The sequence below is a fragment of the Trifolium pratense genome, linkage group LG6 (genome assembly GCF_020283565.1).
Source record: "Trifolium pratense cultivar HEN17-A07 linkage group LG6, ARS_RC_1.1, whole genome shotgun sequence".
Taxonomy (NCBI): domain Eukaryota; kingdom Viridiplantae; phylum Streptophyta; class Magnoliopsida; order Fabales; family Fabaceae; genus Trifolium; species Trifolium pratense.
The window spans coordinates 3,575,431-3,588,259 of record NC_060064.1 but is presented as its reverse complement, the minus strand read 5'-3'; the positions used below and the strand labels follow the sequence as shown (position 1 = coordinate 3,588,259).

The 12,829-nt window shown below is 32.1% G+C and overlaps 1 protein-coding gene and 3 non-coding genes across 7 annotated transcripts; all 4 read right to left on the bottom strand.

The window, feature by feature from the left end:
• Window positions 1-572: 572 nt before the first annotated feature.
• Window positions 573-6,065, bottom strand: LOC123891084 (SWR1-complex protein 4-like). Of its 4 annotated transcripts, none has more exons than XM_045940881.1 (16): window positions 5,699-6,065; window positions 5,528-5,608; window positions 4,679-4,744; window positions 4,536-4,595; window positions 4,358-4,414; window positions 3,617-3,746; window positions 3,380-3,465; window positions 3,156-3,248; window positions 3,010-3,057; window positions 2,492-2,656; window positions 1,898-2,008; window positions 1,596-1,691; window positions 1,310-1,381; window positions 1,165-1,201; window positions 1,026-1,066; window positions 573-907 (listed from the first exon to the last, which is right to left on the bottom strand). In XM_045940881.1, the coding sequence occupies exons 1-16, from the start codon at window positions 5,810-5,812 to the stop codon at window positions 842-844; spliced, it is 1,323 nt and encodes a 440-aa protein (XP_045796837.1). In that variant the 5' UTR covers window positions 5,813-6,065; the 3' UTR covers window positions 573-841. The 4 variants fall into 4 exon arrangements, with proteins under 4 accessions (XP_045796837.1, XP_045796839.1, XP_045796838.1 ...); XM_045940883.1 differs by having other exon boundaries at window positions 3,398-3,465; XM_045940882.1 differs by having other exon boundaries at window positions 1,026-1,060; window positions 5,699-6,025.
• A 5,374-nt stretch (window positions 6,066-11,439) lies between these two features.
• Window positions 11,440-11,525, bottom strand: LOC123893322. The gene has a single exon (XR_006803429.1). It is a non-coding gene; the product is annotated as a small nucleolar RNA SNORD34 (small nucleolar RNA).
• Window positions 11,526-11,625: 100 nt separating this feature from the next.
• LOC123893311 lies at window positions 11,626-11,725 on the bottom strand. Its single transcript, XR_006803419.1, has one exon. It is a non-coding gene; the product is annotated as a small nucleolar RNA R30/Z108 (small nucleolar RNA).
• A 70-nt stretch (window positions 11,726-11,795) lies between these two features.
• LOC123893346 lies at window positions 11,796-11,901 on the bottom strand. The gene has a single exon (XR_006803451.1). It is a non-coding gene; the product is annotated as a small nucleolar RNA Z107/R87 (small nucleolar RNA).
• Between the last annotated feature and the right edge of the window lie 928 nt (window positions 11,902-12,829).

Sequence of the window (12,829 nt, the reverse complement as noted above, 5' to 3'; positions counted from 1 at the left end):
CCAGCCAATTGCTTGTTTAAACTGATTTCGGATTGTATGGACCATAAATAACAAATTTCGGATTCTATAGTCCAAATGCATTTATAGGGTCAAAATGGTCACTTTGGGGGGCCTTGGAGGAAACAATGGGGGGGAAAAAAGCAATTTTCTTCAGATTTTATATTAGATAAGTTTCTTAATTAAAACAACTTGTATCCATCAATTTGGTTTGGGCTTATTAAAAAAATGTCGGTTTAGTTTAGTTTTTGTAATATATTCACATAAAGTTAAACAAAATTACATTGCGCTTTTATATTTCTAATATGAAAATTGTTAAATTTCTAATAAAAAAAAAAAAAAACTTTCCATATGAATATCCACAAGACTGATCTTAATAATGATCGTATTTCTAAACTTCAAGACTTATTATATATATGTCCAAACTCATTGATTAAATTTTCAAGGAGGCGAGCTAATATGATATGACTGACCATGAATTAGCTCGGGTGGCTATATATGGTTAATCCTTGGGTGTTAGAGTTGATGTCAAGTTGTATGATCGACGCTTTTTATAATGATATGAGATAAGCTTGTAAATGCAAAACAAATTATACAAATTGAAACACCTTGTCGCAGCTGACAGATACATGGAAAACTTTGTTCGGTAAGTGCATCATTGACAAGCCTTAAATTGAAGAAACATGTCCTATAAGGTTGTTGAAGCACCAAGGGTATTATATTACAGAAACACACAAATGATACAGATATTACATTAGAAAGAACTATGATGCTTAACAATGTTGGTGTCATAACAATGTTGGTTGGTGTCATCTGTGCCAAATTCAAGCTCTTAACGAGATAATTAAAGATCCGAGGCCTTTTGTTTTCTAGGTCTTTTATGAGCCGCTGTAGGTTGAGCTCCATGCCCCTGTGCAAATAAAATTCCCAAGACCAATCAATAATAGGAGTACATTATTAAAATGGTCGAAAAGTAAATGCATAACTAATCAATCAACATGTAATTAGACAATATTTTTGCGATGTACCTTGCGTTTTTGGTCCTTTTTGCCAACCCTTTCGCCTGAAACTACAGTTTTATTGATATGTTTAATAATAAATAGATGAAATTTCCCTTATTTTATAGCAAATTAGATAGCAGGTGCAAACAGAATTAATATATATTACCTCCAAAATTCAACGAGTCGGGAATAAATGTACGATCCTGATCCGCTCAACAAAGCAAATATGTCAGTAGTTTCCAAATCACAAGCCTTAAAGCAATAGAGAGGAAAATACCAAGAAGAAAGAAAGAAAAATATTAATTTATGACCTTTGGTGTGTCTGGTGTTTCACCGTAGGTCCCATCACGATAAGATGAACCTTCGGCCTCTTTATATTGCACCTGCAACATATATCATAACAGGTAATTAAATGAAAGAAAAATGGGAGATGCGCAGAAAACAAGCCAGTATGTTGGTAATTCTATAAACAATCATACATTGGCACATTGCCCTATGAAAATTCTAACAAGTGAAATCATCAACATCTGCTTATAATATGAATTAATAAATACATTAGGAAAATGTGATTCTCTCAACTTTCTTATACCGATATACCTGTTTCTGGAGATTCAGCCAAGTTAGTATTTCTCTTCTTAGTTCCAGATGCTCTGCACAAACAGCTTTTGTTGGAACCCTTGGTTTCAAATTGATCTGGAATCACAGAACCAAATTCAAATGAAATGCATCATGAACCCAAATATATGCTACACCTTATTACAAACATTTCAGCTTTGGCATATAATTAAGGCTCTCTTACCTAATCCATGGGTATTAAGAAAGATGGTTAATTAGTTAATAGCAATAGATTTGTCAACAATGTTTAAATTGCATTAAAAGTTAAAGTAGTAAAGACAAACCCCAAGATCTTGCAATGTTTGCTCAACCCGTTTGATAGTACGAACTCCAGCAGTTGAGTTTGAAACTTGCACCATTTGCTCAAGTGCATATGTCCTCAAATATACACGAAGCTGAAATATTTCTCACTATCAGATAATGCAATGAAGTATGAGAAATTTAAAAATTTAAAAAAAAAAAAAAATCGTGCAATTGCCTCTCATTAAATAAAAGTTATTTGAAATATTTTGATCATCAAAAACCTAGTTAATGTCAATGGCACTAATCAAAGTTTTAAGTTACCTTGTCTACTGCCTAACACAACTTTCCTCTTTTCTCTTGGTTAGGGACTAACTATGCAATGCAATATTAGACATACTCATTAAGAATGATTTAGATTCCACTGGTTTATAATTTGACATGATTTGCAATATGATACTGTTTGATTTATGTAGGCACCCCCATTTAGTGCGAAAAGGCTTTTGTTTTCGTAGAATCCTTGTTAACCTTCCCAGGGGGGAGAGGAAGGGAGAGGGGTTTTGAAGGTAATGAGAAGAAAAATGTACATGAAGAAAGGGCAAAGGATACATAAACTGGAAACCTTCTAAATAACTTACCATGCGAAGAGACGCTAGAGTAGAAGCATTATCTGTAATTGGGGAAGGCACAGCCATTGGTGGATGTTGCACATTCGATGGAGATGGAGATTCACCGGGGATAGCCCTCTCTGTAACTTCTGCATCAGCATTTGTAGCAACAACCAATTGAGACTGTTCAGCAACCTGAAAAAAATATAAATCAAAATTCCAGGCACAAAGTGCATGTGTAGATCGTGTGAAATACATTTTATACATTCCACGAATTTTGTTGCCCCAAATTGGTGATTGTAAATCGAGAACAAGTGACTCAAGATCACAACTTCAACATATATTTTACTGTAAGTAAATATTAATAGTGAATTAAGTTGCGAGTACACAGCTCTAACTTTACTAATTACCTCCCATGCAAACAAAAAAGTGCATACCATACTAGGAAACATTCCCCAATATTCAAAGTGATAGGTAGGAACTTCGATCCTGATAATAATTCAGCCTCAATTAATGGTGCATTGGTAAATCAATCTTGAACAAATTACCTTAGAAGCCATCCGTAACTCGGCTATTCTTTTTGCTTCAATAAGCACCTGCATAAAACAATATAAGTAGCCACACTTACTTCATTTTTACAATAAAGGTAAACCGATGGCAGGGACGTATAAAGTAGTATTTTTCTTTAAAGAACCTCTTCATCTCTTTTCTCGTGTTGTCTTGTTTGTGAGAGGACCATGGATAATGCCCGTTTTCGCTCTATTTCTTGTGAAACATTATATGGCTCCTGCATTGAAAAGGAAAAATGAGTTACTATGACCACATGGCAATCACTTAAGGCAGGTGAGAGTCTGTTTTAACAACAAATAGTATACTCGAAGAGACGGAAGAAAGAGTAACTTCTCCAAAGCATCGTACATTAAAATTTGACTTCACCTTAATGAGAGGATGTGTTGCAACATCTCCAGAAGATGCAGCTCTAGCAAGTACTATAGCACGCAACACTACATGGTATGGACATGTAATAGAAAAATTAAGTTCAAAGTATCACACTTTTGCTCGTGCAGTCTCCATATCATCCAAAAGTAAAAGTATGAGTTGAAACTAAACGAAATGCGGAGTGCAATACATAATAATTATTGAACAAAGACATACCACTATAATATCGATCCTTTAACTCCTCTACAGTCCGAGATGATGAGAATCTATCAGCTATTACAACAAAACGGAGATCGAACCTCTCACACAAGTCGAATAGTTCATCTGTCTCCTCCTTGGTCCACATCTGGGTAGATAAAGCAAAATCAGGTAGAGTAATGCATTGAACACTTAATAAAAGAGATGAATGTAAAAACACTGATAGAATGCCAATGAATTTCAGCTTTCAATTGAGAAAAAGGCACAGATCATCACAATTGCAGTTAAAAGTGTGTAATTTTATACGATAGAATGTGCAATCGGATGCAGTATACAAACAAGGCCGTAGCAAAAGTGGTAATTCTAGAATCCTATTGTTGTCAGCTCATCCACACAAAATTGTATATTGATCCCGCATCACACCAAACTCTACTTTTACGTGAAATCTGTGTAAAATTATTGACTAAAGAAAACACTCTGAGGATTGTACAGCATAGGTTGTTCTTATTAGCCAACACAAGAATAATCCAATATCCATCTCTTTTGTGGAAAAAGGAGCTTCCGGTATCAATGTTTATAAGCTTCAATATGTTCCCTACTTCCCTTACAATAGAAGTCAATGAAAGGCCCACAATCACAACTCAATACATTGCATAAAATAAACATCAGTTCGGATAGCATAAATTTTGCAACATTGTTGTTTAAGCAAACCCATCAATAAGTTTCCATAAAATTGTACAATTAGACATGATTACCCACAGGATCTGTCAAATACTTTTCGTACTCCTCGGCTGTGTATTTGATAATGTCAACAGACTGCACCACATCAAATAGAAGATTTAGAATAAAGCCAAATTCGAAAATAAAACCAAAAAGGTAAGTAATAATGCATATGAATTAGGAAGGTGGAGACCATGAGTAACATGAATTAAGCTACCTTATTATACTTGGCAAAAGAATAGTCCCCAGTAGGTAGAACACCATTGACTATTCGAACCTGAAAGAGAAGAGACCCATAAACAAAAACATGAATACTCATAAATAATCACAGACGATAATTAAACAGATTTTGTGACTGACCCAATGGTAAAGATGAAGATCGTCTTTACGAGCAGAATTAGTGAAAGGAAGCCATTGCCAAGTAACCTGAAGAATATAAGAAGTTCAAAAACCAAAATAACAATTACCCGGTTTGGATAAACATTAAACAAGGGATTACACCATAAGCGCTTGTCGTAAAGGGCCCGTTTGGAACGAATTATTTTTTAGCTTATGCAAATAAATAAGCTTTTATATATTGTTATAAGCTTGTCAAGGTAGTTTATAAATAACAGCTTATAACGATACAATTGTTGTTGGTGAGAACTTATGAATTAACATAAAAGCTTGTTTATTTGCATAAGCTATTTTTTATAAGCTCAAAAACAAGTCATTCCAAATGGGCCCTAAGTATTTATACATAAGCTATTTTTATAATTAAAGATAAAAAAAGTCAAACTTACTTCATATTAGTTGCTAGTATAAGTTATTTTCATAAGCTGTTCATAGGAGCTTATGGGCCCGTTTGGATTAGCTTATTTTTGAGCTTATGCAAACAGCTTATGCAATATAAATTAAGTTTTATGCTATTTTATACGTTCACACTAGTAAAAATTGTATTTTTCTAAGCTATTTTATCATAAACTACCTTGACAAACTTATAATAATACATAAAAATTGTTTAAGCTGTTTATATAAGCTAACGGACCCTGGATATAAAAGCTAAAAAGCTTATGAAAAAAAGCTGAAAATAGCATGGGGACTGTGATAAGTTGTTTCTATAAGCTATCTCAAACAGTCTCACAATTGATTATCTAACCAGATAAGCTTAAATAAGTCAATTCAAACGGACCTCAAGTATTAAAGAAGCAAAATAAATAAAAACAGAACCTTTTCGTTATGCTTCTTTTTCAATTGAAAAGCATCAATTGAAGGCATAAGTGGTGGCATTCCACCGGTAAGTGCATAAACCTACAAATACAATTCAAATAAAAAAAAAAAAAAAAATCAATGAAATCATCATATAATACAATGAATAGAGATTATGATAAGTGCAGAAACCTCGCGTGAAATGCCATCAGGTTTTCTCTGAGACTCTTTGGGAGGTCGAGATTTTTTCTCAATTGAAGATGGGAATGAGGTTTTGTGCAATCCAAGTATATCTTTTGCATCCATTTAGGGTTTCGAAAACAGAAGAAACTTCATTACTGGAACAAAAAAGCTTGCATTGGATTGAATTGAATTGAATTGAATTGGGGAAAATTAAACACTTATGAATGAAATCCCTTCTCCACTTCCCTCTAAATTTCTCAACTGTTACACGAGCTCCGATACTATGACGACGTCGTTCCAACTGCACAGTACAAAATTATTTTGCTTCTTAACGACAAATATGTTTTAGCGGTTTTTTTAAGGAAAATTTTCTACTGGTTTTAACTTTTAATTCATTGTTTAATAGTTGGTTTGTTGAGTGGTGATTGATGCTGAACTTGGTAAAGAGGATCGCGGTTCGATCCCCGCAACTGTGATCGGAGGACTGAAATCACTTGATGTCAGAACAAACCCCCGAATTAGATTCAATTAGTGGTGAAAAACCAAAAAAAAATATATCTTTTATTCTGCCACCTTTGTTTGGGTTTATGTTTTTCCATTGGTAAAAATTGAGCTATAATTTAGTTTGTATCTAGTTTTTAGATTCATCGTTGAATTGATGTATCTAGATAATAAATTTTACGATGAATCTAAAAAATGAAATGATTTTTATATATAAGACCAGAGGGAGTAATTGATAACTTCAAAAAAATTTGTTGTCGTTTGTCAAAAAAATAAAAATTTATTGTCGTAAGTACAAAATGACATAAAAGTATATGATTGGTGGATATTTTTTTTAACAAAAAAAGAAAGAAATAATAATGGTAAAATTGGAAAAAAAATATAAAAAGTTATAAATTAAGTTCAAACGCTTTTTTTTTTTTTTGAAGAAGCCAAGATGGAATATATTAACACAAATAGCCTCCCAAGCACAAGACGTATCGAAGTAGACTAAAAAGTTTACAATAGAGTCAAAGAGATGCAATCATAATCAAATCATACAAGACCCAAACACAACAATGGATCAGACCACCAGCTATGGTAGTTCGAAGCTAACGTAATACTCGTCGACTTCAACCACCTAAAGGAGAATAGCTTGATCTTATCCAACAAGAGATGAGGTGTGTCTGTTGAGCCCTTGAACAAACGATGATTTCTCTCTGTCCATATCACCCAAACACAAACTAGCCAAAGAAGCTGCAGAAAAGACCGTCGAGCTCGAGATGCACCTACGAAAACTGTGAACTGGACAAAATGATTGCGCAAAGTAATAAAATCCATCGGTGAAATGCCAACCCCATGCACGGACTAAGTCCCATAAAGAGGTTCAAACGCTATTTGAAACATCATCTCAAAAAAATCTATGAACTAATTAGATAAGTTTGTTACTAGACATGTCTCATTTTTTTAAAACAAGCTTATAAGTTAGTCCAATAAACTATAAACTAATTTAATGGACTTACCAAATAAATATTAATATTGGTGGTATTAGCTTTAGGTTTTTTTTGTTACATCTAAGAATTTTTTTGTTACAATATTAGACAAATATTGAAAGTGAACAAACGGATAAATTTTAATTGTAAAGGATACTTAAAAGCAAATTTTATTAGTAATCATGAGATTAGTCCAATTGATAGTAATATCGTATTATATAGGATTTTAATTTCGAACACTTAACTTATTTAACTTTAAAACTTCAAATGAAGCTTTTTTTGTGGCATATGAAAAAAAAATTAGTTACCAAAAGGAATAGTTAGCGGCCTAAATTTAAGCTACAGAGATTCACTTCTCACGTCCAAGAAATCCTCACTAGTGCTCGAAAGTTTCAAAAAATATCCTCCTCGCTACTTAAGTATTGATAAGTGGCGAACTCAAGAGGAGCAAAACCTGGGAAAAAAAATGTTTGCATCCTAAACTGCAAATAGATTTCGCATGTTTGCATTCTAGAATGTGAACTGAGTTCATATTCTATATTCTATGATACAAATTGTTTTTTTCCCCCATTTTTTACTATTTACGCACTTGCATCCTACGTTGCAAAAGAAATAGAATTGGAATGTCAAAAAACGCGCGTGAGACTAAAAAATCGCGAAAAGAAAAACTCTAAATTTTAATAGTCTTACTCTTGGATCTGTTTGGATTAGCTTATTTTTGTGTTTATGTAAACAGCTTATGTAATATAAATTAGGTTTTATGCTATTTTATAAGTTCACAATAGTGAAAATTGTATTTTTATAAGCTATTTTATGATAAACTACCTTGACAAGCTAATAATAATACATAAAAATTGTAAGTTTTATTCCATTGGGTTTTGCAGATCATGAAATTCCCGATGTGCATACCTTTGAATTCAGTCTTAACCATTTCAACCATTTCAGCAAAACACAAATTGTAAGTTTTTCTCTTTTCATTTCATTTTTCACATCTGAAGTTAGTTTTTTTAAATGTCTATGATATTTATTATCTCTTATTTATATTGGTTTAATTCTTCAAATTTTGTTTTATAGACTTTGCCCAACGAATTCTCAACATATGTTCGTGATTTAAATTTGCAAACCCTAATTCTTGAAGTACCAGGAACAAACAGTTCAAAGGTACATATAAGGTATCCAACCAATCCTTCTGAAAATGTCCAGATTGTTGGGGGATGGAAAAAATTTTGCTTTGACAATGGAATACAATTCGGTGATAGGTTTCGAATTGAATTCAAACATGTTTATCCAAATGTTGGTAAAGTTTTTAAGGTTACAACCTAATTGGATACATATATGTGAGATCCATATGTAACCTACCTAAATGTTTAATTTTTTGTTTCAAGTTTTCCTTCAAATTGTAATAGACATTGACAAGAAATTGTAATTCAGTTACTTTGATGTTTGATTTTACATGTTTCATTTCTAATTCAGTTATATTAATGTTAATTTACATATGTCGACTTATGAAAAGTCGAACTGAAAAAAAATGCAGCGTAACGTTACGACCCGTGCGATAGCACGAGTCTATTACTAGTAATACATAAAAATTATTGCTTAAGCTATTTGCATAAGTTCTAAAATAAGCTAATCCAAACAGGGTTTTGGTCAGTCATGTAAACAGTTGGATTCGTCCGGAAAAAAATGTAAACAATTGGCTGACACGGTTGAAAATAATTATTTTTATTATTTATGCATCAACTCTATTTTATATGAGTCAGGATCCGTTGACACCAACTAGTTTGACACCAAATGTTACACCTCTCAATAACGTTTTAACCGATATAAATTTTATAAAATCCACCGTTGGATTGAAAGTTTACATCATATAGATCATTTGTGTAAAATTTCAGACAAATCCAAAATCATTTGATATGCTATTGAGACACATAAAGATTAACGGCATTTAAAAAAATACAAAAACCGTTAATTTTGATGTATCTCAATAACATATCAAATAATTTTGGATTTATTTGAAATTTTACACAAATGATCTATATGATGTAAACTTTCAATCCAACGGTGGATTTTATAAAATTTATATCGGTTAAAACGTTATTGAGAGGTGTAACATTTGGTGTCAAACTAGTTGGTGTCAACGGATCCTGACTCATTTTATATTATTTTATTTTTGCGATATGTATGTTTTTTTTTTTTTTGAACTAACGATATGTATGTTACTGTAATTGTTATTGTGCAATTTTAGTTTTCTTATTTTGACAAAACTGCGATGTTGGTTTCCTTTTTTTTTTTTTTATAATTATGCATTTTAGTTCTCCGAATTGTTGATCAGCTTATCATTGTTTTTTAGGTTAGGGATCAGCTTATCATTTTAATCATCCAGTTTGATGATGTAAGAATAAATTAGATGTTGTGACTTGTGACATAAAAATAAATGACCTGATACAAGTGTCTCAGTAATAATTTATCGTCATGTCATGAACTTAGATGTTCAAAAAAAAAAAAAAATTGGTTATATGAAATTTCCATTGTTATTTGTTATTAGTGGTGATTAATTTTCGTCGGAGAATTAATGGAGCACACAAGTTGAGCTCTCCCTTCCCAACTAAATATTTTCTATATGCGTGAAGAGTCAAACCCATGACCACATATTGAAGGAAACCAAAAACTTTATTACTTGAATCAATTCATGTTGATCGTACATGGTCAAAATTATGAGGTTTAAAAATGTGCAATTAAAAATATAGCGACCAAAATTGTGGTCTTAACAACATTGGGAGACCAAAACTTTATTTCAATTTTCGGTATCATGCGCAATAATATGGGTAACTCACTACTCGGATTTCTTTGATCTATATGAATTGTCACCGTCTTACAAGCCAATTTCATGCCATTTACAATGGTATTTGGTCGGCATTGGACCAAGGTTTCAACAATATAGTTATTGAATCAAATTCTACGGTGATGGCTTTGACAGAACACAATACCTCTCTCGATCTTTATTCTCTTATCAAGGAAATTAGACAAATTCTAAAACTTGAATTTGACTATTGATTTCCATCGCACTCTTTGAGAAGACAACATGTGTTAAGATTAGTTTGCCAAGAAGGACACTACCTCATGTCTCTCTAAAGATATAACGTAGTTGTCCTCAGGTTAATCACGCTTTGATAAAAGATGTTTTAGGCTTTCTTCAATCCAACATTTATCGTTGTATATGAGTCATTTTGTTAAATTCAAATTTGCAATGTTGCTGGCTGCTGCCATCTACATCTTGAATGACCGAGCCTAAAAATTTGAAAGTGCTAAGATAGTGTTTGTGAATTGTTACTGTTCTTTCTTGTATGGTGTTTTGTTCTTAAGTTTAGTCTACTTTAAGTTTGCTCTCATTGTTTTTAATATAGAAAGTCCAAGAATGTTTGGTTGATGGAAATAATGTTTGAGATCTACTACTGACAGTTGCAAATCACTTTCTCTTCTCCACTCAACAAATGGTTCATTCACAAGTTGAATTTAACCAGTTTCCAAATCTTGGATAACAAATATGCGATTGAGTAATTGGTTTTGCAATAAACTTTTGGTTTGTTTTTTGCCAAGGCTTATTTGATCCAACTCTTAATTGGCCTAGCAATTTGTGTCGTTTTTAGAATGTGAATGAAAAATATCCCAACACATTATCATCTTAGGTGTGAATTTATTCAAATTATCATTTTTCAATTTTTAACAATTTTAAATTTATATTTTCAATGTAAATAAGTATTTTTTTTTGTCAAATAATCCGGTGACTAGAAAATCCACCAATATAAATGAATGTTATTTAGACCAATTAAAACAAATTTCACTTTGCATTGTCAAGAAAATTATGCATCAATTGCAAAGATTTAATCTATTAATTCATGTGTTTGTAGAAATACCGGTAAAATGTTTTAATTTTAACAAGCAACCTTTGTAAATTAGTCCATAATGGTAATGGTCGTGATAAAAACACATGACGCAAACTCTTCAGTACATTCAATTCATCACTCTTCATCAGATGACGCAAACTATCATGCAATTTCGTCAAAAACATCGTGCAGAAAATAATGATATTAGCATAATCACATTGACTCGCAAAAATTCAAAAATTCATTTTTTAGATACATTGAAAAATTGATGTATCTAGAAAATAACAAAAATTCTGAAAACATAATAATTGTAAATCAAAGAAAAATCAACACCACAGAAAACATATATCAACATATAAAGAGGGAAGTTTTCAAATCATATATCAACATATAAAGAGGTCTCAGATTATTTAAACACATCATAATCTAGAAAAGATTATCAGACAATGTAGGCAAATAATAAAAACATCACTGACCTCAAATTTTATCAAAACCATACAATTATAAAAATTACTAACATAAAATTCAATAAACATTTGATTCAAATGTAAAAAAAAAAAAAATAGATTGAGGAAAGAGTTCACTCAGTGGTGGCTAGATTTATTTAGGTTCGATTCTGCCTGCAATTTTCCTCACCTCAAAATCAGAAGAGGGAGCTTTGTATCCTCATTGTGAACACTTTTTACAATCATAAAACACATATTAAGAAATTAAAAAATCGGAAAAAAAATTATCAGTGAAAATCAAAGAGATCACTCAGTTCAGCGGGTTAATCGACACGCAAAGCAATCTCGAAAGAGAAAGCCCTGACCTACGGTCTGTTGAGCTTGAATTTTATGGAGTCATCATCGTGATCTCGAATTTTTCATAACAATAAATCACAATTCAAATGGAAATTAATAAATCAAAATCAAATTTCTAAACTAAAAAATCGGGAAGAGAAAAAATTCATCATCAGATGGATAAACTAGAATCGAAGCGAGTAATTGGATGAAGGAGAGAAGAGGCTAGTTTATACCTGGGGCACGAGATTGCTGTTTGCAGATTCTGAATTTATAGGAAGAGTATTAGGGTTTATGAATGGGTAAACGCCGTCGTTTTAGTAGGAAACAGTTTCTTGTTGATTTTTTCTGCCGTCGGATCCACTTACTGAGAAAGCCCAAAGGCTGAATATGAAGATATATATGGTCAAAGCCCAAATCATAAGTTTGTGAAATTTACTTCTACCCCTATCAATTACTCGCGCGTCCTACGTCTTTTCAATTTTACTCTTCTGCTACTTAAGTAGCGGACGACATTTATAAAAATTAAGTAAAATGTCAAAGACCCGCCCTGAAATTTTAAAATAGGCAAATACTCCCTGAAATTTTAAAACGTCAATCAAATTGTCCCCTATTCTGTTTACTCCGTCTATTTTGAGCCTTCAAAAACACATTGTTTGAGTCTTCAACCTCATTGCAATCAGGTGAATAACAAGGAACCAAAACAGCAAAACTATCATCACTAAAATCATCTTCTGATATCATTGTTTTCAAAATCAGAACCAAGAGGTTTTAACCACACTTAATAGACTAATCTGAGTCATCAGATTCAGAACCAGACAAGAAACACCAATCACCAACATCATACTATTTATCAATTTTTGTCTCATTCATCTTTTTCTCATCAAAATAGACGGAGTAAATGGAGCATAGGGCAAATTGACGAATTTTGAAATTCCATGAGGTATTTGGCATTTCACTCTATAAAAATTTCTTATTTTTATAATGTATGGTGTTTTTGGG

What these genes read in the sequence shown, in the direction of transcription:
- LOC123891084 (XM_045940881.1), bottom strand. Translation starts at nt 5,812, where the DNA reads ATGGATGCAAAAGATATACTTGGATTGCACAAAACCTCATTCCCATCT. An exon ending in AAAGGATCGATATTATAGTG is followed by an intron (nt 3,466 to 3,616) that starts GTATGTCTTTGT and finishes CATACCATGTAG; the next exon opens with TGTTGCGTGCTATAGTACTT. An exon ending in AAACACCAGACACACCAAAG is followed by an intron (nt 1,202 to 1,309) that starts GTCATAAATTAA and finishes TGAGCGGATCAG; the next exon opens with GATCGTACATTTATTCCCGA.